Raw genomic sequence first — 23,578 nt, forward strand, 5'->3', positions numbered from 1 at the left:
GTAACTTAGGAATCCCTAGAATCGCCATCTGGGAGGTTATCCCAGCCCTCTGCGACGATGCTGGCCGCTCATCACGACCAGGAGAACCGATACGCCCTTCAGGCCAATGCCCCCAAACAGCAACTGCAGGCCAAAACCCCCGGTGCTCGCTATCCGAAGACACCTCTGAAGGTTCCCCTTAACGACGAGAACGCCGCTCGAGTTTTTAATGGAAAGGGTGTCCTTCAAGGGAAAGGCAACAATGAGAATACCATCACTTTGGGGAAGGGGGCCAATGGTCTGGGCAAGACTGGAAAGCTGGCTGCGGTAACCCCAGCTGGCATGTGTTTCCTGCGTTGTTATCGCGAGTACTGTGAACGACAGCTAACTCCCACAGCACCCCAAACTGTCCGCGCCCCCCTCGGCAACAAGACGACCAATGCCAAAGCCAGGAATGCCTATCAGACCCCAGGCGTCAAGCCGGTGGCCCGCGATGTGGAAAAGACTGCAGTCCGGCCAAGCAGCAACCGTCGGCTCAAGCAAGCCGCTCCTCACCTTGAAGGGCCCAAGCTGGAAGTTCATGCCGACAAGAAGCCTCTCGACGACGAAGTGGAATACGCCCCGCCGAAGCCCAACGATCTCCCGTATGAGTCGGACGTGTTTCCTGACGGAGTGTTGACGTTCGACGGACTCAAGCCGGAGAATCTTTTCAAGGGCTACTATCAATACTACTTCAACCGCGTGGGCGACGACGGGAAAACGGCTGTGGAGCGGGAAATGGAGGAGCGACAGAAGAAGAGCTTCGAGCGTGGCGAGGAGCAGATCCTCCGGGATATGGACGACTTTGACTGGAGCATCGGCGACATCCCGGAAAGCAAGGACGTGTTCAAGAAGAAGACCGTCACACCATCCACCAAAGCCGCCACGACCAAGCTGGCCATGCGGCCACTCTCCAAGCCCGCGTCCACCATCGCATCCAGGAAGGCAGCTGCTGCGCTCTCACTGTCCGCAAAATCGACCAACACAAACTCTGCGACCATCACCTCGGTCACCAAGCCCACAACCAAATCCTTCCTTCTTCCCAAGCGGACGACATCCCAACCCGTCACTCAACAGTCCATGCTTACATCTCGCGACCGCGCACCCACCATCGCTGCCTCACGGAGCACACTAGGCTACGCCAAAGGCCGCTCTGCCTCATCGGCCGTTCACAGCAGAACCGCTAGCACCAGCAGCAGCGGCTCCACCACCAACCGCCCGCTTTCGCGCCAGACAGGCACCATCGCCGCTGCCAAGCCGCGCACGCTGGCGAGGTCCGCCAGCGTCGCATCCTCTGCCTCTACGGGGTCGGACACCATCACGCCGGCCCGGTTGGCTCAGCAGGCGCCGTCGAAAGAGGTGAAGAAGCAGCCGGATTTTCTGGCCATTTTGGACGGGGATGATGCCGAGGATGATGATGATGGCCTTCTGGGCGGTGGTCCGGTGGTGGATGATGAGGAGGACGGGGAGTTTGAGCTCAAGCTGGAGTTTTAGGGTCAGGAGTAGTGAGGTGAGAGGCACGAATGAAGGGAAATGGTTGGCGTTGGAAGGCGTTTGGAAAAGGATGAAGTAGGGCTGGTGTTTGTCTGACCTTGATCGATCGTTTTCGTTGTATAATATTTCCTAGTTGTCTGAATGCCTTATGAGGCTGTCATTCCTGAGACTTGGGTTCGGGCTACCTGGTGTATTTGCATCTATGATCGATGGTCCTGGATTAAAGCTCTTTCTCTTCCCATGAGAGATCGTGAAACAAGGCGTTGTCCTCAAGATGAGGTTCCGAGGCATCTTCATCCATTGAGCAGTCTTACAACTCAGTTTGAGCTTTGCAATGGCCAGCGTTTGTTCCTTCATCTCGAGAGACCTCAGAATCGTTTCCTTTCTCACGGCTTTGCTCTCTTTATTGTATTTGCTCTGAGAAAGCTCCACGTTAAACTCGAGATGCTGATTATTCATCCCGCTGATGACAACATGAAGGGAAGCCCAACACACATCAACTCGAGAAAACCACCGGGAACTGAGTCAACAGTTTATGAACCTTAAAATTGATTGTGCTCGTTGACGCTGTCATCTAATAATGTGTCCCTTGTGTATTCTTTTCCTAGAATATATGTACTTTAGTTGCCAACGGTGGTTCTGTTTCAGCTCTCTCCTGCAATCTTCCTCGGGGAGGTCGACAAACAAACCTGGTGGAGAGGCGCAAATGCGGATTGTGGAGCCCAAGTCACAATGCCATGGCAATTCCATCATTGCTCCATCCCTTTCTTCCTGCAGGGCGCTTGGGCCACCTTTCCCATTTGGCTTGGCACGGGTCCACCGCCCAGCCCCGTTCTTGGCTTGGCTCAACCAACCACGGACCTGAATGGGCCTTGAGCTGCCTTTTGCTTGCTCGCGACCTCAACACACGGGAACGCCCTGAACTTTCGAACTTTCATGCCGATCGGCCTCCCATTTCAATCCGCCATCTCACAACTCGCCTTGGCTTTCCCCGACTTCTCGTCCACCGACCAGCCCGAGGAACCCGGCGCGCTTTGCTACACTCATCATAATATTTTCCCGGGTCTCTTTTCTTTTGTTTTCTACTATTATCACTCACGTCAGCGGCGTCTGGGACGGCGGCGCGGCTTTGCGAAAGAAACACCGCCTGCGACAACGGGCTGTCGCGTGGACGACACATATGCGCGCGTAGCCTGGCACGAAAACCCGCCAACCCCTTCTCCGCGACACCGCGACACGCCGGCCAATCCAATTCCATCGGCCCATCAACACTATCGTCATCCTTTGCATGGTGGTCTAAAACCAGAATCTCCGGTTCCAGAGACGATGGTTGGAGGACATTGGTTGCGGTAACAGACATCCCTTCTCGCCATGACTCGCCCTGCTGGCGCGAGCTACGCCGAGTTCTTCCCTACTGCTCCTCGCGCTGCTAGGGACAGGGCAATGGAACGCGAGAGAGCCAAACACAAACCACAGGATCCAACCCAATCATCGTTACATTCATCATCAGCCCCATCGTCCAGCAAGGATCAGGATGAACCCGTCACCGACCACTCATCCCGACCACACGTGAACGGTTCTGGCCCCGCGACGGCCGATGAAGTTGAGTCGCTCTCGGGAGACGCATTGAACGCTGGTGGATCTGCTAGCTCCCATGCCAGCGCAAGTTCCTCCGTCTTCAGCTCATCAGGGCGCCCAAGCGGTTCGAGCGCCATGAAAGCCTCCATTGCGCAGCTCACCCCGCCTACTACTCATACCTCCCCCTCCGCATGCCCTCCCACGGCGGAACTTAGCAAGACTCAGTCGACCACCCCTCTCCTCTCCGACAAAACACAAGACCTGATGTCTCCCGCCAACGGATCACTCAAACCTACCTCGGCGATGGCCGGTCGCGTGCCCGCCCTAGACCCGTCTCGCTCGGTTCTTTGCATCAAGCGCACATATGACGAAACACTTCCCCGCGCCGAAAGGATGAAGGCGAAGCCGATATACAAAGAGTTTGGATTGGTATGTACATATAACAATAACAATAACCCTCTGAGGGGGGAACGTCATCTGGAGTGTGAACCGCTTGGCTAATGCTGCGCATAGGAGAACCATGATGACGTTCCCCCCTCAGACCCCCGCCTCGCCAAGGGCGGGAGGTTGAACTACATCAACGTCGATTTCCACCTGCCCAAGGCTCGCCTACGCCATGCGCCCTACAACCTCCGGCCCTGGAAGTTCGACCCCAAGACGTCTTGCGGTCCCGGGCCACCGACACAGATCGTGGTCAGCGGCTTCAACCCCTTGATATCCTTCTCCAAGGTGACAGCCGTCTTCGCCATGTTCGGTGAAATCGCCGAGAGCAGCAACAAGATGCATCCCGAGACCGGCAGCTACTTGGGATTTGCGACTTTTCGCTACCGCGATTCGAAGCCGACTCGCACCCGCCCTGCCGCTGTAAGCGCTGTTGATGCTGCGAAGCGCGCCATCCGCGTCATGAACGGCCAGCGGATCGAAGCCAACGTGGTCCGTGTGGAGTACGATGCTGAGGGCAAGAAGAGCACTCGGATGCTGGAGGAGATCCTCAACAAGGAGAAGAAGGAGGAGGAAGCCGCGCGGGCGGCGGCTGCGAGTGAAACCAAGATGGCCCCCGGGTCCAAGACGAAAGAAGCCATCCCAGGTCCACCGCCGACAGCGCCTAAGGCCCCTGCCGCGCACCGCAGTCTCGTCAATGTCAACGGCGTCTGGATGCCCAAGCCTCGGCCGGATTCGATCATAGAAAGCGAGCCCGTTCGGACCCACCTGAAGCACGACCCGTACATCTTTGTCGCTCACGAGCATGTGCCTGTCATGCGAACCACAGTCGAACACATGAAACGACGCCTGAAAACGTTCCAGTTCGAAGATATCCGGGCAGACAGGAGTGGCTATTATATCATCTTCCGCGACTCGGGATATGGCCGGTCTGAGGCTGAACGCTGCTACCGCGCTGCTAACCGTACCGCCTTTTTCACCTACACCATGGTCATGTCCCTTCACCTATACGGCACGGAAGGCAAGCCTTCGCATTCTTCCGAGACTCGTCATCGCAGTCGCTCGCGAGACCGGAGACGGAGTGATGATAGATCATACCGAGACCATGACCGTGATCGCCACCACGACTACGACCATAGCAGTCGTCGCGACGAAGAGCGGGAGCGGCGCGAGGAGCAGGATCGACGACGCCGCGAGGAGGAGGCGGACCTGGAAGAGGAGAAGAGGCAAAGAGCTAAGAACTTCGACCCCGTGCTGGAGGCGGCCGATGTGGTACTTCGCGAGATGAAAGAACAGCTTATCAAGCACATCCGCACCAAGATTGCCGCCCCAGCACTATTCAACTTCCTGGATCCCGTCAATCATGTCGACAAGCGTCGGAGACTCAACATCGAGGACCCTCGTGCCAGCGCCAGGCTTCCTCCAATCTTGCTGGATGATTATGAGGACAAGTCTCCGGTTGGCACCCCCAACTCAAGAGCTGACCCGCTTGAGCGGAGGACAGCCCGGCTCAATGTGTCGTCGCTGCCGCCCATCCGGAGGGTCAAGAACGCCGCCGGCGTCAACGCTCGCAAGCATGGCTTCAACGATCCTTTCGCTCGGAATCGCCCGACCGCAAGACGCACTGCATTCCGCGGTCTCCACTACCGGTTGAGAAGCGACAGTGATGTCGAGTCTGAGGACGAGACCGAAAATCGGACCTCTATCGGCAGGGATACCGAGGAGCCGGAATCACGTCCTCGCAGTCGAATGAGCTCGGACGACGAGGCCGACAAGGACGAGTATGGATCATGGGGTCTTCGCGACGATGACTCCATGACGGAAGCCAGTTTCGCGCTCACCGATGGTTCTGGTCTGCCGAAGAAGAGGAAGTTGGATCTGCAAGTCGAGACTGCTCTCAAACGGCAAAAGAAGACGGATGAGGAACTGTTCGGTGTGACTATCGATCGCATCGGTACAGACTTCCCATCCAGGGAGGAATCGGAAGACATTGTGCTCCCCGACGCGGACGCCCCCATCATCGAGCCCAAGGAGGAGACAGACAGCTCGCGGCTCCCGACTCCTATGCCACAAGAGCCAAAGACGAAGAAGAAGGCACCAGCCAAACCAAAGAGGAAAACCAAGAAGCAGCTGTTGGAGGAGCAGGAAGCCCTCAAGAAACAGCAGCAGGAAATCTTCGAAAGGGAAGCGGCGCGGTCGGAAGAGGTGGAAGAAGCCAAGCCGCCGCCACCACCACCGGAAGAAGAGCCAGCTCCCAAGCCAGAAAAGGCCGAGAAAGAAGAAAAGCCCGAGTTGGACGAGAACTTGTATCCGTCAGAGAAGGTGTCGGCTCTCGAGCTTCCCAAAGACTTCCGCTTCGACGTGGCAGCTCTGGAGGAGCTTGCCCTCGGGCCGCACGATCAACCGGATCTCGAGAAGCTTCGCAAGAAATTCGGTAGCGGCACGCTGGAGGATCCGGAGCTCTGGCTCTGGAGGCGGGATCGGATCCGCGAACTCAATTCCGCCGACGGCACGGCCAAAAACCCGGTACACATCGAGGGCTACTATGTGCCCAACCCCACCGGATGCGCGCGTACCGAGGGCGTCAAGAAGATCCTCAACTCGGAGAAGTCCAAGTACCTGCCGCACCACCTCAAGGTCAAGAAGGCCCGGGAGGAGCGGCAGGCGCAGAGCGGCAAGTCGGCCAAAGATTCTGCTCTCGCGGCGGCCGAGGCCGCCCGCCTCGCAGCCGAAAGCCTCAGCAACTCGCGCGCCAACCGGGCCAACAACCGGAGGTTCGTGGCGGATCTGAACGACCAGCGCAAGACGCTGGGCCAGGACTCGGACGTGTTGCGCTTCAATCAGCTCAAGAAGCGGAAGAAGCCGGTCAAGTTTGCGCGCTCCGCCATCCACAACTGGGGGCTGTACGCCATGGAGAACATACCCAAGGACGAGATGATCATCGAGTACGTCGGCGAGGAGGTGCGGCAGCAGATCGCCGAGCTGCGCGAGGCGCGATACCTCAAGAGCGGCATCGGAAGCAGCTACCTCTTCCGCATCGACGACAACACCGTCATCGACGCGACCAAGAAGGGCGGCATCGCCAGGTTCATCAACCACTCGTGCATGCCGAACTGCACGGCAAAGATCATCAAGGTCGAAGGCAGCAAGCGCATCGTGATTTACGCGCTCCGGGACATTGCGCAGAGTAGGTTTTCCCTTCCCGTCTTCCTTTTTGTAAACCCCAAGCCAAGATTGGGGAGAGAATGCAGTAGAAAACAGATCAGCTGACCACATCGGCCCACAGACGAGGAGTTAACGTACGACTACAAGTTCGAGCGCGAGATTGGCAGCACAGACCGCATCCCGTGCCTCTGCGGCACGGCGGCTTGCAAGGGCTTCCTCAACTGAGAGACAATTTGCTGCCGTTACAACAAGAGGTTTGCGGTTGTTGCTGCTGCTCTGGCCAGATACCGTCCTTATGCGCTTCGCTGCCGTCTTTTTGCCCTACTATTTCTTCTTGGTCAGAGTTCGTCAGGGTTGAGCTGGATGATGGCGTTTCCTTTTCTTGTTCTTCTTATCTTAATTCGGCGAGTGGGATGTCGTTGGCTTTCTTCTCGATTGGGGGAAGTTATCAAGGTGAAGTGGACTTCCAAGGTACTGCCGAGAGCGCTTGGCTTGGCTTCTAGAATATGGTTTACTTGAGAAGAAAGATGAGGCAGGGATGGATACGGGGGTGGTAAGGAGTGACGATGACGATGTTGATGATATGCCCAGCCGAGGCATAGCTTTTTGTATCAATGTAATAATACACTCTGGTCGTAGTTAAAGCCATTCTGGCGATGGGAAGGGAGGGGCAATAAGAAGAGGACGGGGCAAAGTCCCCCCTGGCATAGGCAACTTTTGTCAACTGCATTGTTGGTCTGAGTTGGCGTTGAGAGAGACTTGGGACGTCGAGGAGTGAGCATCGAAGGGAATGTATATACCAAACCAAGTTTTGAGGGCCAGTGTTGGTGAGTTTTGGTAATAATAGAAGATAGCTTGTGGGATGAAAGATTTGTGTCCATTGTTCGGATAGAGAATGTTGGAGATGCAGTTCCAACTCCTTCTCACTCTCTCAAAGCCGGAGCTCCGTCTTCCCTATCTCTGCATCCTTACCTTGTATATACATAGGATTTTGTTGGACTCATCTGGCGCATCATTATGGATGTTGAAGCCTCGATTCCAGACACATCGGTTAGACAATTTTCCTACGCTGACTTTTGTACTTATTTATGTACCTATCCCATTCCGCAAAGCCCCTACCCTCTCATCTGGACAAGGCTGTCTCTTCGTCCATCCCAACAGCGTTTTATTTCTTGTAGCCCCCAGTGTGTTATCAACACACCCCTCCAGCCGTCGAAACACTGTCATTGACACGGTATCCAGCACTTCTGGGGTCGGAAAATCAATGAGCGACGCCCACTGCTTACGTTGTCGAGATCTTATTTGCAGCTGCTCCAGCGGGACTACAGTGCAGATGAAATGGCCGACCGGTCGAAGGCGCTGCGTTATGTGCTCCACTCACGGTTGTTCGGGTTTGGAAATTTTGAGGTGTACAAGTTAATTAATTAATTGTTGGTTCTTTCTGGTCCCTTGGGTGTTGATGCACAGTCATTGCTGTTGTTTGTGTCTTCAACTGTATGTATGTACCTGGCACATGCGAGGCCAGGTCGGTCAGATCAGGTAGTTTAAATGCCCTGCTCCTCGATTAGAAGAAGGTAGCTTGGAAGGGAGTTCGACGATGAGACGGCCATTGGCAAACGATATGGAAGAAGGTTGTGACGTTGTTATTCTCCATCTTTCAAATCTGATTATACAAGTAATGGCTGAACCGCATGCCTCCAATGCCAACAGGCCCAATGGACGCACTGGTTGTCGTTTTGCTCATCTTTGTATCATCTTTCAACCCTCTCTCCTTGGTACTATTGGTTTATTATCGATTGAAGAGCAGCAAGAGACTTCCCGGTGTTTCGCACTTTCACATGAGGCATCTCACAAGGTAGACTCGAACATGTATTACTACAGCTCTATTCATCATAAACACCAACTCAAAGTCCTCTGAATGATAAAATGTGGATTAACTTCATTCCCAATCTAACCTGCTAGATGACACCAGCATCCATAAACCGCCCGTTTCTTCCAGTCCCCGATCCATGGATAATTTAACAAAAGAATACCAAACATGAACCCTCATTCCCACCAAAGGATGCCTCTTGATCTTGCCTATCAATACAGTCATGCCTTCTCCGGTCGGGCCCTCCATCCTGTTCCCAATCCCTTCGCCGCCCATTCTCTTCTACCTTACCAAATAGCCGCCGGGTCATGATCAAACCTCGCCAACTCCTTATTAGCATCTTCCAAATCCTTCTTCGCCTTCATTCTCATATAAAAGATGGGACAATCTTTGCTACTGCAGATGACTTCGCAGTGCATACTGCCCTGGCAGCGCTGGCATTGGGTCCAGAGCCGCCCGAACCTGACCTCCAGCTCCGACACCTTATCCAGCGTCTTCTTGTACAGTTCGCCCACGCGCGGGGCATCGTCCTTGCACACGGCCCCGTTGGCCTCCTCCTTGCCCGTCAGCGGCTTCTTGCAGCCCATGCAGGTCTGCGTCTTTTTCGCAAACTTCATGAGTCCTCCCACCGTCGGCGCCGCGACCGAGATGGCGCGGGTGTGGGCGCCCGTAAGCAGGGACTTGGCCTTGCTCTCACCGAGGATGGGCTCGAAGATGCGCCCGAGCGGTTTGGCTAGCTGGTTGTCCAGGTAGTACTTGGTGTCGATGGGGACGTTGTGCTCGAGGACGTAGATGGGGTCTTCAGAACGCTCAAAGTTCTTGGACCCCGCGGCGCCCTTGACCATGACGTAAGCCACACGGTCACCGAGGCCTGGCGCGGAGCCCGGGTCGCGCTTCTTCATGCGCTGGGCGAGCTCGACGTGCGCTTGCTTGGCGGCGTAGTCCTCCTTGGTTAGTGCTTTGGTGATCACCAGCTTCGACATGTCGATCTTGTTCTGAAGCAGGTCCGAGATGGTGTCCTTGACATATCTGTGGATTGGTCAGTAATGGCATTCTGTAAGCTGGGGGGGGAGGGGTAAAACATACTCTTGCGCCCCATTGACATCCCGGTCGATCAGAATCATCCGGAGCACCTTCTCAATGACAGTCTGAACCAGGAGACAGTTGTCGCGACGCACCGTCTCGATACCTTTGGTATCCATCTTGTCCCACTTGTCCGTCTTGGTCCAGTACAATCCCGCATAACGCTTCTTGTTGATCAGGAGGTAAGGCCAGTACACCTTCTCGAATTCGAGCTTGATTGGCTTGGCGAATTTGGCCGACACGTATTGTGATGCATCCAGACCCAGCTTCATGGCCTCGGCAAGGTCAGTGGTGCCGAACTTGACCATGACGGAATCTGTGTCGCCATAGATGACCTGGGCATCGTGGGAGTAACCGTTGGCAATGCAGTACCTCTTCTCCACCTCTTGCTTGGTCTTTTCGATCATCTGACGGCCGTATGCGGTGGTGCTACTGGCGATCTCAAGGCATGGCAGCTTGCCATTGCTTGCACCCGTCAGACCGTACACAGAGTTGGCACTAATCTTCAAGGCCAACTGGCGACCGTTCAACACGGCCTTCTTGAAGGGGTCTGTCTCAGCGGCCAGTTCCTTTTTGGCCTGCTTGCGGGCTGCGAGCAGTTCCTCCAGAATCTGGGACAACAAGCCTTTCCTCTGCTTGGGAGTCACAAACATGTCGCCGTTGGGCGTCACGATATAGTCCTCATCCTTCTTGAGGTTGTACCTCTCAACGTCCCTCTTCTTGATGAGAGTCGTGTAGCAGAGATTGTGGGCCTGGATGATACTGGGATACAGCGAGGCGAAATCCAACGTGGCGATGGGCACGTCGTAGTAGCCACGGGTGGGCTCGATGACTGTAGCACCCTCATACTGCTCTTCGGACGACTCCGATCGAATGTTGGGGATGACAAGTTTTTGCTCCAGGGCCTTACGGCAGAGCTGACTCAAAAACTTGACTTGCTGGCCTCGAGCAAGGAGGAAGTTGAAAGGAACGCCCGTGACTCTTGCCATTTCGGTGTAGTTTTCGAGGCAGGAGAGTTTTTCCATCAACCTCTGCGGGAGGTAGGCATCTTTGAGACAGTACAGCGCGAGACGGCGCCGCGACTCAGGAGTACCCTCAAACAGCTCCGTGATCATGGAATGGTGGACATCCTCCTTCTGCTCGCCAAGGAAGTGCGAGCAGACAGAGTTGAGGGTGTAGCTGCGCAGATGGTGATCGCGCTGGATCAGTTGCAGCAGATCGAGCTGCAGACGGCCGTTGATGTTGGTGGCTTTAGTGTCGCGGTTCCCCATCTGCTTGCTGGAGAAGTTGGTGTCTTTGGACACGGACTGCACACGGGTGCGGGACCAGTACTCAAAGCCCTTCACGTCCAAGGCTTTCGCGCGGTCTAGGAGATAGGGAAAGTCGAAGTTGGCAATGTTGTATCCAGTGATGATGTCCGGATCAACACGTTCCAGAAAATCGCGCCAGGCCATGAGCATCTCTTCTTCCCTGTCAAAGGACAAGATATGGGTGGCCACGATCGGGCTGGTTTCGTCAAGGCAGAAGACGTTCCGTACGAAGGGCTGCTTTTCACCGTAGGTGGTGACAATGTTGGCGATCTGGATCACGGCGTCGTGCTTGGGCTCCGGGAAGATGCCTTTGCGGCCGGCACATTCGATATCGAAAGACAGGATACGAAGGGGGGCCATCTTGGACCACTCGCCAACAGGCTTGTGGGTAATCAGATCACGATAGCTCATCTCGGCCTCGATCTGGCAGTTCGACTGCTTGTTGTTGACAAGGGTATACTTGCCCGCCGGAGCTTCAACCCAGGCCATGCCCGCGAGCTAACTTCAGTCAGCGTCCATGTCTCCTGTTCCACAAACCCCGGAACGTCCTTACCGATGTGTCCACCATGAAACGGAGGATGTATTGGATGTTGTCATAGGTCATGACGGTCCCATCCGCCGTCTTCCACATGCCCTTGTAGTTTGCATCACCGTGCTCAATTTTGGACCGAACGCGGGCAATGAATTTCGGGTCCTTCACAGTGATCTTGATGAAGGGGTTTTGAATGTTTCCCTGAAAGCCGTAGATGCTCTCACGCATGGTCAGGGTGACGGAGTGGATGACAGGCTGGTGCACCTCAAGCTGGGTCTCGAGATATGCCTTGAAAGGCTCGCAGTCGGCGGGGGTGAAGGACACGGGGGCGGCGACATAGAGGTAGTGCTTGAAGTCCTTGACATGTAAGAGAACCGAGTTGCCATGGGAAGTAACGCCAAATAGGCGGACAGCGGTCTGGCCGTGAATGGTTCCCTCTTCGGCCTCGATGGCCTGGAAACTGAGGTTGGTTGTGACGGGGTTGAAGTCGCTCGGGACGGGAGGACGATCCCAGACCTGGTCCTTCTCGGCATTGGCATGCTTCAAGTCTGAAATGCCCTGGCCCATGCGCTCCAGGACTTCACTCTCGAAGGTGCTCTTATGCTGGCTCGAGGCCAGCTTTCCGCGACCATCATTCTGGGAGCTGGTCAAGCGGTTGTTCGCGGGTGATGATGTGGGCTCATCGATGCGGCGTTTCTTTGCCGAGACAGGAGGATTAATGATGTTGCGTCTGGCGCTCGACGCCTCGCCGAAGACGCGCTTCTGTGGAAGGGTTGCCGCAGGCATGGTGTCGGCTGAACAGGATAGAGACCAAGAGGCACAAAAGGATCGGGTGAAGAACGAAGAAAGAAGGGGAGGAGTGGGAATAAGGGAATCAATGGGTCATATCGTTGATTCAGTGCCTTCCGTGACCATGAAGCATCGTACGCCAATTCCTCGGATTGGTATGGCCTCAATGTTGTGTTGTGATGATGGACAAGGAGGTGGGGGATGGAGGACTGCAAGAGGAGAGGTGACGGCACGAAATTCCAAAGTGGACGCGACTCAGCATCCCTGAGACGTGACTGGACCCACTTCGTAACGCGACCGCTTAATGGGCTGCCACGGGGACGTGTTGCAAGTGTTGTGCCAAGAATTGAAGCAGCTGGGAGCCGAGCGAAGTGTTGATGCTAAGCACTCAAGATGAGGTGGTGGATCAAAAAGATCTCGTTGCCTAAAGGTTGATTTCGATTTCCATCCAAGCAATACTGCGTCCGTCTTCCTTTGTTCTTGCCTGACATTCAGAATGGCTTCGGATGAGCAAGAAAGAGATCACGTGAGATCGCGTACCTATACCCTAACCCTTGTCATGATTTACCCCGCCAACCCACTTGATCCAAGTCACGCTTGTTTACTTCCCGGTTTCCAGACTCGCTTCTCATCCTCATGCATCAACTTCTTTCAGTCACAACTTCCAACCTCTTAGACAAACCAAATACAATTTGATCATTTCTACAGCCCATAAAACCATCTTTCGACGTCTTGCATACCAGACTAATTCAACACCATGGCCGACCGCCACCCCTCCTCCCGGCCCTTCCCAGCCGGCACGAACCGAGCCCGTAGCGGCATCCCCTCAACCTCGACCCAGAGCGTCCGCCGCAACTTGTTTCCCTCACATCTCACCCGCCGCCAGCCCGCCGTGTCACCGCCTCCCGAGGACGCTCCCCATTTCGAGGCCAGCAGCCAACACCAGCACCACCTCCGTCACAACAACAACCACTTCGCGTCTGCCTCGACGCCCTCGCCCAGCGACATCGTCGTCCGCGACCACAATGGCGAGATCGAGCTGGGGGACCCGCCAAGCCCGCTGGTCGACGATGCCGAAGAAGACCCGGAGGCGGCCGAGGCGCGCCACGAGTCCGAGATGGAGCGGCAGCGCTTGGCCGAGGCTGTGCGGCAACACCGCATGGGCCAACACGGCGTGCCCGCACACCCTGAAGGCAAGGACAAACACGATTCTTCTCACTACCGTTCCATCTTTCCCAACACCACCACCATTACCACTACCTCCACCCCCTCATCTCCCGTTAGCATCTCCTCCAACATCAGCAGCAGCAGCAGTAGCGGCAGCAACGGCAGCGAGTGCTCCATCCGACTTCATCTTGACTACCTGACTAAGACGATGGATCCTCCCGACACAGAGCTCCTCGAGGCGGTTAAGGCGAGTTTGCGAGCGAAAGTGGCCGCCCTGGAAGAAGACAGATGGCTGTATGAGCCCGACCCGCCGCAGCGCCTTCACCAATAATGTCGTTTTCGGTCCCTTCGTCCGTCGTCGTTGTTCTTCGTTTTCAGTTCGCATCGCTTGGTATTAGGGAAGAATCGTATTTGAATCAGCAACAGCAAGCAGGCTACGGAAAAATAGAATCGCCTCCCATCCCCCGCACATGGGTGTTGTGTAATCATATATCCGTTGGTTCGTAGTTTATCCTCTCCTCCGCATCATCGTCAATCCAACCCCTCCGCAGCAGGCGCATCCACCCTGCGCGGCCCCGGCTGTCTCCTCTGAGCACCGCCGCCGGGGGCGCCTCCAAACAAACTCCCCATCATATCCAACAGCGGATTGCTTTGCCTCGGCCTTTGGATGCCAAAGTACATCTCGGCGATCCCCTCCAACGCCTGATCCCACGCGCCCCCTAACTCCCCAATGTTGGCCACATACTTGGTCTTAAGCTGGCGGAACAGGTCAGGCGTGCCCTTCTGCACGGCCAGCAGCAACAATCCAAGAAAGTTGAGCAGCGGCAGGCTGGGGAAGATTCGCACGTCGGCGCCTGCGGAACTGATATCCTGCACGGCCAGCCCCGGGTTGTCGGCCGCAAGCGCCGAGATGAAGAAGCGGTACGAGGCGTTGGCCGCGCGCACGTTGGCCACCAGCAGGTAGGGCAGCACGGCGCGCGCGCAGTATATGCCGGCCGTGTGCGGCTCGTCTTGCTGGTACCACTTGTATTCCATGCGGCTGAGGACCTCGGCGGACTCCTTGGTGCCCAGGACCAGGTGCCGTTCCGCCTCCTCGGCCGACTGCTCTTCGGCGAAGAGAGTGCCGACCACGTGGTGCAGCTCCGGGTCGCCCGAGGGGTAGTCGCCGAACTTTTTGGACCAGCTGTGCGGTGGAGAGTACGGGTGTTAGCAATTATCCCAAACAGAGAGCACTCCAATAGAGAACAAAAAACATACTCAATCATCTCCTTAATAAACTTCTTCCTCGTCGGCTCCTCCTTGGCAAACAAGCGCAACAGCGTCACCAGCCGGCCGCGCGACCCGGCGTCCGGCTTCTGGCCCGCCTGCCGGTACGTGTCGACCAGCAGCACCGCCAGGTCGCCGCCGCTGCCGCCCAAGCCCGCGCGCAGCAGCGACTGCGACACGCTCGACAGGATGTCGACGGCCGCGGCCCAGTTGCCCTGCTTGGCGTACCGCGCTGCCACGAGCCGCGTCTCCTGCGACGCCTCGTACTGCTCCTCGAAGGTGCCCTCGGCGATGCGCTTTTGCAGGCGCGCAATGATCTTTTCGATCTTGTTGGACATGGTTTGTTGTTGCTTGTTGTTGTGGTGGTGTGTTTATTGGGTAGGCTGGCAGTCGGTCGGTCTGTTTGTTTGTTTCTGGGAAGTAATTCTGCTCTCGATTCTAGGTCCCAAGGTTGAGAAAGAAAGGCCGGATGAAGTGGCCGTTGAGCGGCGGTGGAAGGAAGATGGGGTGGTGTTGGGGGTTTACCGGTTGCGGCTTTACTCTCAGCCTTGTTCCTTCCAATTTAAAACGCTCTCGGAAGGAAGTACAGGCGGGTTAGGAAGCTTAAAATGAGCCGACCGTCAAGGTGTTATGTTGTTGAAGGAGGTTCAGCCGAAACAGTGACGATGCTGATTGAGTGTCGGGAGCTACGTCTGCGCTTGCCCCACCAACCGCAACAATGTGGGGAACTGCCCCGCCTCGATTCTCTCTGCTTCTGTCAGGAGCTGCGAGGGAAGACGAGCATGTGTGTCACAAGCAACTATGCATGTTTTCATGAGATCGGGATGTGAAAAGAATGCCATAAAATTCCAGTGATTATATAGTTTACTCTCTCACTCTTATGTGTGAACCATTGTTTCAAGGACACACTCTAGTATTGCCAAATGCTCAGGTATAGATATAAGTAAGGTACAACATGTGTTCAAGCTTGGGGTGTACTCACAAATGAAGCGCCGCCAGGTACGTGATGTATACACAGCTGAACACATGGGAAGCACAGGTGCAAGCGTCCAGGATACTCACCATAATCGAGCCAGACATATCAATATCACAACAAATTAGGGAGGTGGTTCGTAAGACCCCGCTGTCTTTTATTACTTTACCCATCTCACATCTGCCTCGTGCCGCGTTGGTTGGGTGTGGTGCATGCAACTCTCTTAAAGGCCGCCCAACCCCATATCAACCATCACGACCTTGGGCTATGCCATGCTGCCTCTATCTCATGATCTATCTCCAGCCCATTACCACCGTCTCACTCCCAACTCTGCCCTCCGCGACCGAAACTGATCGATCAAGTAGTGCTCGTGAGCACACAGCCCATCCACCAATGCCTCACCCGAGAAGGCAATCATCCACTTGACCCTTCTGTCCCTTCCTCAGCCGTTTCACTTTTCGTTTCTCCTTCTTACCGCCATTGTGGTCATCGTCACCACTTAGGGACAGAGATTCTCTTTCCGCCCGCCTCCGTATCAACCGTGCTTGCCGAACTGAGTCTTCCATAGCCCCAGCCGTTGGCAGCGCCGGGAGGGAAGCAGGCCGAGGTGGCGAGCTCAACAGCGGGTTTGTCTCCGGCTGCGATTCGGACAGGGTAGGGTCGACGAACATCATAGACATCAAGCTCTCTCTCCCATTAATTTCGTTTCTTGCATCCCCTTCCGGTCCTGCCGTTGTCGTTGTTGGTTGCGAGGTGGGACGTTTTCGCCAAGGGCGGAAGTCCAAAGTAGGGAGGGAGTTCGGACGCCGTTTTTGGTGATGAAGGAGCTTCCTGTCTTCCTGCTCTTCTTCATCTTCCTCAATCGGAGGCAACTCCCGGATCGTGACGCGAGCTTGGCGGCGCCGATGTTGTTGTCCGGACTGGTAGCGACGATGATTAGGCTGGGCGGTGGTGGCATGATGGGTTGGCAGCAACAAATTTCGATGTTCATCTTCTAGATCCCATTATTAGGTTTGGCCTGGCCCTGGGATTGGGCCTCCTGGTTGCCGCTCGTCTCGGGGCCGTCGTTGAGATCGATCAACGGCGGAGGATCATCAGGAGGAGCCATGCCGGCTCCGCCAGTTCCGACGTCCCTCGAGGGTGGGCGCATGAAGTACTGCATGTTCGGCCGCTCCTGCATCTCTATCGCCTTAGGTGAAGGTGCACTCTCACGCGTCCGGTTATTCCTGATTTCCTGCAACGAAACATGGGCCAAGGTAGGTGAGACTCCTGACTCCATCTCCATGACCTTATCATAGGACGGGGGCTGCGGAGAAGACGCAGGGCGTGGCGGCAGGCTGGGGTGGTTATGTACACGCCTGAGCTCAGGGAACTCCTCGTAAAGTCCAGTTTCACTGCCGCCAAAGGCCGAGTCGTTATCCGGGAAAGGCGGAGCATCGCGCATGTCGTCATCGCGATCTGATCCGGCCCCAAACGACGCCCGGTTGGTCGCCATCGAGTCCATGCTGACGGATCTCTGGAGGCGCTTCGACTGCGAGACATCACCGATGCCGGCGCTCCGTTTATGCGCCGCCGTGCGGCTTGCCTCGACCAGCTCTTGCTTGAACAGTCGGTTGTCAAACCGGACAAAGTTCCTGAGAGCATCCGAGAGGGGAATAGGCTCTTGCTGCATAGCCTTCTCCGAGGCATATACAAGGATGGGCTCACACCCAACAGAACATGTCTCCTTTTTGACCGTCTCGAAGGTGACGATCTGGAATCGTTGTCAGTTTGTGCAGTGGGTTGGGGAGACAGACCAACAAAAAAAAAAAGTTACACATACCTCATGCTCAACCGTATTGTCATCCGCCCGGAGCCACGTCTTCCACCACTTCTCCTCCGCAGGTGCAGCCTCGGCGCCATCTGTGGGCTCCGTTCCCGGTTCCTGCACCCTGAGCTTTTGGTACACCACATTCTCCTTGTCCACGACCCCACGCAGAGTGTACTTGTAAACGGGTCTGTACCGCTCCTGCGAATCCTCAGGGTCTGTAAACCGCGCACACATGGCCTTGCGCAGCTTCTCCAAATCCTCTTTCAGGGGCGCGATGCGGACTGAACACATATTTCTGTTAGCATAGCCCATTAGGGGTACAAAGATTTTTGCCTTACCATCAATGCACTCCTGAATTTGCGCTGCCTGCCGCTCCAATTCCTGAATCCTCGCCTCGCAGTCGGCAACGACCTTGGCTTCATCTGGAAGCAATGGTGCCTCGGCAACAACGTCGGCAAGGTAAAAGTCGTCTGGAGCTTTGTGGCCCTGGCAGTGATCCCTCCAAGCGGCGCGGCGCTTGATCCGCTGGATCCTCTCGCGACAGAGCTTCAAGCCCTCCGCGATCAGAACCCTGCGGTCATCGTACACTTTGCCTGTGTGGGGATTGACCCATCGGAGCAGATCCTCTTCCTTCTTCCTGAGAGCATCAACCGCTTTCATAGCCTCGACCATGTCAAGCTGGAGGAGCCTGACCTCACGGCGATTCTTTTTGACATATCGGTCGAGATACAAAGTCTCGGGTATGTCGACGGCATGGGGCAGCTTGTTCACACCTTGGAGACGGCAAGTGAAAACATCAGACACCCGACTCATCCACGCTGTCCTCGCAGTGGACTGATCCTCCTTGGCCAACCTAAATTCCGTGAAGAACATCCAGTCCAATGCGTGGTAGAGGTTCTCGACTTCAAGCTCCGAATCATCTCGCACTTGAAGATCGAGGATGCCGAAAGAGTTCGTTGTCTGCAGTGCCAAATCACTGAGGGCTCCGATCTCCACATGTGACACAAAAGCATGCAAGATCTCGGGATCCGCTTCTTCATTGGCCGAGTGGAATGCGTAAAAGAAGGTCTTTTCGGCATTATCCGTGAACTTGTCCTCAATATACTCGGCACGCGTCAGAAGGTCGGCTGTACCATACGCGCGATCGGTGCCTTCAAGGAAGGCGATGAGGCGATGGATTTCATCGGTCCACGAAATGCGCTCCCTATCACCGATCAAATCGCGGGGTTCTTGAGCCGGAACGGTGATGGGCTGACCTTGCCACCAGTCGCTCTTGGTGCCATAGCCATAGCCGGGGGTGTCGCCGGTCCGGAGAAGCGCGTTGCGAGCGGCAGGGATGGTCTGAAAGATCATAAGAAGGGCTCCTAGGCGATGCTTGTTCCATTCTGGCTCAAGACGGCAACGAAGGAGAACCGGGGCACCGGGCTTTCTTGAGCGGAGGGTAGGATCTGCATCGGAGTCGCGGTTTGACAGGCGAACCATGGCCCACTCGTCGGGCTCGTAGTCGGGACGGTTCGCAGGTCCAAACACAACACCCGACTCGCTATTGATGACGCCCGATTGCTGGGGCGCTGGGGCAGGCGGTGGTGGGAAGGCGAGGGGGGGTTGGATCCCTGAGCCCTCCAGCGACGCGTTTATAGCCCTTTGCAACTGCTCTTGCTCCTCTTGATGACTTGTCGGTGTATCACTAGAAAATTCCGCCGTCGCAGCATCGACCAGCCGGCTCATGGGAGATCGGTTGTTGACTCTGGATGGGGGCCGGGAGGGTGCGCCTGAGCCATAATACGGACCCGGTTCGGTTCCAAGGATCGGGGGTCCATGTATTGAAAAGGCTAGGGATCAGATTGACTTGTCAGTAGTCCGATGGTGTACATCTGAACATCATGGACTTGTCTGGCGAAACCCACACGGGATATTGCTATTGTTCGCTCCCGGCGCATCGTCTCCCTCTCGGCCAGCTCCGAATGCGAGTTCATCCCAGCCGTATTTCCGTGAGAACTGATGATTGGGTCAACGGAGTGTCAACAACACAAATCGGAGTCAGAATTTGATCCGAGAAGCAGGAATCAGCGTACCTCGAACTCGTTGTCGAAGTACTCATTCACAACTTGGCCTATGTCTCCCCGGTGTTGCTTAAGAGCGTTCTTGATCAGGCCGCGGTCCGCACACCCGGTTATGCTAATAACCATATCGATTTGGTCGTCTTGGACGACGAAGGATGGAGCGTCGATAACCATCTTTGCCCCTCTCTCGGGCGCCGTAGGCGCCTGTACCGTCGAACGAATCGATTATTTGACAGTTTCAAGGGACCATCGGCCAGCGCGGAAACCAGAGACCAAGCGGAATGGTCGTTTGGTAATTGAAAGGTTGTATGGCGCCTGTGGATGATGTTCAGAGCCGGCGGGAGATGTCGTTGTCGCAAAATTCAAGGAGACGTCGCCGGTTGTGCAAGGTCAAGGTGGGGTTGATTTGGGCTTGAGAAGGTGGAAAGCGCTTACGGTTGGGACGGTTAAGAGAGCAAAAGAATGGGAAGAAGGCTCAAAAAGAATACTGGCCTATTGCCTGTCGACTAATCGTGTATGTCGCGGACGCTGGCGGGACACATGGTCAGGTGTCCTGCAATGGCCTGGTGATGAGGTCGTTGCCCACGACATGTTGGATGTGGGGTTTGCTCTGCTCGAAAACAGCTGCCCCGCCAGGCTGAGCCTTTGCCAAGGACAAAGCTGCGCGGCAGGCGCGAGCCGGACGTCTTGGCATACTTAACCCACTTACAAACAGGTGTAAAACTTCCCATGTTGAGCCTCATTTCATGGCAGACGTCAAACAACCTGGAAACCAACAGACCACCAAACGAAGGAATCCACACCTAAACAGAAAATGCATGGCTACCAAACCAAGGAACATTGTTAGTAGGTGGCCATCGAGGGCTTCAATGGAAGGAACGCAACATGTCACTGAGGGATGGCCAGAAGCCACTGTTCTACAAGGCCTTTGTGGTTCGCACTTACACAGTACCTCGGGAACCCGGCTAAGATCACTCAAAGTCCATCGACATCATCACCATCCTGAGAAAGGAAAGTAAAAGGAACACAAATACCTTATATTCAAACCTCCAGAAACCCCAGGTGCCTTTCTATATCCAAACCTAACTCCATTCTACGAATACACCCGAATCCCACTTAAACCAAAACGCCAAACGCCGTGACGACATCTGTACCTCCCCACTATCACCTTCCCCAAAGCCATCCCTTCCGGAGGGTGTCCGAGGCGACTACTCATCGTCGACAGAGACTGTGATGTGCGATTTTACATCATCGTCGTCTTCGTCAGAGGAGATCGTGATGTGCGACTTCACCTCGTCATCGTCTTCGTCGGAGGAGATCGCGATATGCGATCTCATCTCGTCATCTTCATCAACAGAGACCGTGATGTGGGATTGCACATCATCTTCATCGTCGCCCTCATTCCTATCTCCATCCTCCCTTTCCCAAAACCCACACTCAGACCCCTTCCACCAGTTGTCCTCGTAGTACTCACGAGGCAATGACGGGGACCGCACCGGCGGGCGTGGCGTTGGCAGGCCGAAGTCGACGGAAACGGCATCGCTGGCTGAAGCCATGGCGACGACGGACTCGGCGTCGGAGTTGTCTGGAAAATTGATGCTGGGACCATATTCTGAGAGCATGGTTTGCGAGTACTCCAGGAGTAAGCTTACCGCCTCCTGCACGTCCGAGTCCATGGAGACATCAGAGTCGGTGTCAGAGTCCGAATCATCGTCGCCAATGCTTGACGAACCTGGAGGGTATGGTGCCTCCGTCATGTTGACGTCAGAGTCGGTGGTGGCTAAACCCTCCGAGGCGTTGGCAACGCCAAAACCTTCGGGGATGGAAAACCCCCGGGGCACTTCTTTCAGCGATCTCGTGGCCGCACGGCGAGCCAGAGCGCGATACTCGTCGCGGTTGTTGCGGTAAATGGACGCCGCCCAGGGGTTGGTGGGAAGGCTCAAATCTGGGGTGTCGAGCAGTCGGAGAGCCGAGCGGATGACGCTTGCGATGTCAAAGGTTGGATCCCACCGCTCTGAGGTGGTGTCAGTGCGGGAAGCTTCTGCTTCCCCAACCTCTTGGAGGATTGGGAGGTGCATTTCGCCATCCGGGAGGACATTTGGATGGATGATATCCGTCCGGATAAAGAACTTGGGAGGTTTCTGCGGGTAGTGGTGGTTGAACTCCAGGCTTGCACGGACATAGGCGTTTCTGAAGTCACTGTGGTTGTTCGTGACCATGACGCCAAAGTCCCAGGTGAAGATGGTGAAGTGGTTGGCCTGGATAAAGTGATTAGCAAAAGGGCAGTAAGCAGGGACTGATTCGCCTACATTTTCGAAGTAGATCCACTTCTCGTTGCGGAGGGCAGCAAACCCCTTCTCGAGCTGAGAACGGGCAGACATTTTGGTTGAGTAGTTTATGCTTTGTGTTGGTCCGGAGTGTTGTTGTTTGTTGTTTTTCTTATTTCTTGATCAAGAAGTGATAGAAATCTTTGTGGTATTATTTGTTAGAACAAGCAACTCCAGGGAGGCCAAGGGGATTAAATAATCTTGGGAGTGGTCAAGTGTATGCTGAGATGACTTAGCAAGAGTCACAACGGTGATTCATTGTATTGCCCGAGCTTTATTGATCGAGTCACAACTATTGTCAGTGCGTGGTGTTCAGGCGCTGAACACCAGACGACAATACTGACGAGGTCTGAACACCAAACGACAATAGAAGGCAGTCATGTCAGTAACAAGATACTTCTCCAGTAAAATGTCTGGAAAGAAAAATTACCTACCTAATCATTGGAGGTCGGATATTTCCGCGCCCTCGAGGATGTTGATTAACCCCCGAGATCAATGGGCCGGTTGTAGTCCGGGCTTGGACCCACTTCTCCGACTCCGATCCGGGCCCAGAGCGGCCCCACTTGCTGGCAACCGATGACCTACTTACCTGATGCACCTGTCAATCACGAACTGTCTCCACGAAGTGGTACTGCTAATATGTACCAAGTTTCGAGATACTTGCGTAATGGAGGATGACCGAAACACTTCATATGACCGATCCATGACATATATGACTATTATCAGAGGTACATTTACTTTATTACTATGACATAGTACTATAAGTTGGATGTTCTCAACTTGGTAAATCAAGACCCGGCCTATATATGTCACCAGGGTATCCCGTCTGTTGTGCTCTGGACAAATATATCTCAAGCCGCCGAGTCAGCGGACTTGGTGGATTGTCAGCCCGACCTCGATCTGGCTAATAGAGACGGTCTGATGACCGGACGTAATTCAAGATGATAATCGGACGATGGCGATTGGGAGGCTTCAGTTGAATTGCGAGCAAGGTATTTCATGTCGGTGGGTTTGTCAACGTTGCTGTCGACGGTATTATGACTGCCGTCGATTTCGCTATCATCAGACTTATCGGGGGCCACCATGTGGGGTTCCACGGGTTTTCGCTCCGCCACGGCCCACCACCGATAAGCCAGAGCAATACCCGTCATAACAAGCGTCAGCGGAGCTGAGATATACCACATTGTTTTGAATAATGGGCTCATCAGGACAATGTCACCATCCTCTGCGGTTGCATCCGGTCTCGGTGCGAATTCTGTTTGAAACAGTTCGCTACCCACAATGGTTGCCACACTGACCGCTGGGAGGAAGAGGGCAGTCAAAAAGGAGATGACAGTCATCGACGCAGAATCGCGGATCATGAGGCGAGAGTCTTGTTGCGTGACAAGATTGAAAGCGAGGTTGGTGATATTGGCGACCCGTTGTTGAAGGGAGGTCAGGCGCAGGCAGATGGAAGTAAAGAGGCCTAGTCGGTAGAGGAGAGATTCACGGACTTGGGTGTGAGCAGTGACGATAGCTTTCTGTCTTTCTCTCTGTTGCTCTTGGCGGTCGATAGTCGCCAACACTTCTCCCACGACTCGAAGACATGAATCAGCCGCCTCGCGTATGTTGATGATGTGCTTGGTCCAGGTATGCAACTCAGAAAAGTCAATCTGGTTCGTGGTGCGTTTGCGGCCTTGTTGCGGGCTACCA

General features: G+C 55.1%; 10 protein-coding genes across 10 annotated transcripts; 3 read left to right on the forward strand and 7 right to left on the reverse strand.

Moving 5' to 3' along the window:
* Positions 1-57: 57 nt before the first annotated feature.
* Positions 58-1,512, forward strand: VTJ04DRAFT_2772 (uncharacterized protein; the record flags this gene model as incomplete). Its single annotated transcript, XM_069360598.1, has 2 exons — positions 58-319; positions 377-1,512. The coding sequence occupies 2 exons, from the start codon at positions 58-60 to the stop codon at positions 1,510-1,512; spliced, it is 1,398 nt and encodes a 465-aa protein (XP_069221293.1).
* A 1,371-nt stretch (positions 1,513-2,883) lies between these two features.
* VTJ04DRAFT_2773 (uncharacterized protein) lies at positions 2,884-6,921 on the forward strand (the record flags this gene model as incomplete). Its single annotated transcript, XM_069360599.1, has 3 exons — positions 2,884-3,519; positions 3,604-6,718; positions 6,818-6,921. The coding sequence occupies 3 exons, from the start codon at positions 2,884-2,886 to the stop codon at positions 6,919-6,921; spliced, it is 3,855 nt and encodes a 1,284-aa protein (XP_069221294.1).
* A 286-nt stretch (positions 6,922-7,207) lies between these two features.
* On the reverse strand, positions 7,208-7,426 carry VTJ04DRAFT_2774 (uncharacterized protein; the record flags this gene model as incomplete). The annotated part of the gene is made up of 1 exon (XM_069360600.1): positions 7,208-7,426. One exon carries the CDS (start codon positions 7,424-7,426, stop codon positions 7,208-7,210), a length of 219 nt encoding a protein of 72 aa, XP_069221295.1.
* A 1,427-nt stretch (positions 7,427-8,853) lies between these two features.
* On the reverse strand, positions 8,854-12,277 carry VTJ04DRAFT_2775 (uncharacterized protein; the record flags this gene model as incomplete). Its single annotated transcript, XM_069360601.1, has 3 exons — positions 8,854-9,595; positions 9,653-11,457; positions 11,513-12,277. The coding sequence occupies 3 exons, from the start codon at positions 12,275-12,277 to the stop codon at positions 8,854-8,856; spliced, it is 3,312 nt and encodes a 1,103-aa protein (XP_069221296.1).
* Positions 12,278-13,037: 760 nt separating this feature from the next.
* Positions 13,038-13,778, forward strand: VTJ04DRAFT_2776 (uncharacterized protein; the record flags this gene model as incomplete). The annotated part of the gene is made up of 1 exon (XM_069360602.1): positions 13,038-13,778. One exon carries the CDS (start codon positions 13,038-13,040, stop codon positions 13,776-13,778), a length of 741 nt encoding a protein of 246 aa, XP_069221297.1.
* A 200-nt stretch (positions 13,779-13,978) lies between these two features.
* On the reverse strand, positions 13,979-15,051 carry VTJ04DRAFT_2777 (uncharacterized protein; the record flags this gene model as incomplete). The annotated part of the gene is made up of 2 exons (XM_069360603.1): positions 13,979-14,630; positions 14,705-15,051. The coding sequence occupies 2 exons, from the start codon at positions 15,049-15,051 to the stop codon at positions 13,979-13,981; spliced, it is 999 nt and encodes a 332-aa protein (XP_069221298.1).
* A 1,033-nt stretch (positions 15,052-16,084) lies between these two features.
* On the reverse strand, positions 16,085-16,644 carry VTJ04DRAFT_2778 (uncharacterized protein; the record flags this gene model as incomplete). The annotated part of the gene is made up of 2 exons (XM_069360604.1): positions 16,085-16,517; positions 16,574-16,644. 2 exons carry the CDS (start codon positions 16,642-16,644, stop codon positions 16,085-16,087), a joined length of 504 nt encoding a protein of 167 aa, XP_069221299.1.
* Positions 16,645-16,680: 36 nt separating this feature from the next.
* Positions 16,681-19,733, reverse strand: VTJ04DRAFT_2779 (uncharacterized protein; the record flags this gene model as incomplete). Its single annotated transcript, XM_069360605.1, has 5 exons — positions 16,681-17,439; positions 17,509-17,777; positions 17,835-19,328; positions 19,404-19,494; positions 19,572-19,733. 5 exons carry the CDS (start codon positions 19,731-19,733, stop codon positions 16,681-16,683), a joined length of 2,775 nt encoding a protein of 924 aa, XP_069221300.1.
* A 1,034-nt stretch (positions 19,734-20,767) lies between these two features.
* Positions 20,768-21,940, reverse strand: VTJ04DRAFT_2780 (uncharacterized protein; the record flags this gene model as incomplete). The annotated part of the gene is made up of 2 exons (XM_069360607.1): positions 20,768-21,817; positions 21,869-21,940. 2 exons carry the CDS (start codon positions 21,938-21,940, stop codon positions 20,768-20,770), a joined length of 1,122 nt encoding a protein of 373 aa, XP_069221301.1.
* Positions 21,941-22,770: 830 nt separating this feature from the next.
* VTJ04DRAFT_2781 (uncharacterized protein) lies at positions 22,771-23,070 on the reverse strand (the record flags this gene model as incomplete). Its single annotated transcript, XM_069360608.1, has 1 exon — positions 22,771-23,070. The coding sequence occupies one exon, from the start codon at positions 23,068-23,070 to the stop codon at positions 22,771-22,773; it is 300 nt and encodes a 99-aa protein (XP_069221302.1).
* Between the last annotated feature and the right edge of the window lie 508 nt (positions 23,071-23,578).

The sequence above is a fragment of the Mycothermus thermophilus genome (genome assembly GCF_041956435.1).
Source record: "Mycothermus thermophilus strain CBS 625.91 unplaced genomic scaffold VTJ04scaffold_2, whole genome shotgun sequence".
Lineage (NCBI taxonomy): Eukaryota > Fungi > Ascomycota > Sordariomycetes > Sordariales > Chaetomiaceae > Mycothermus > Mycothermus thermophilus.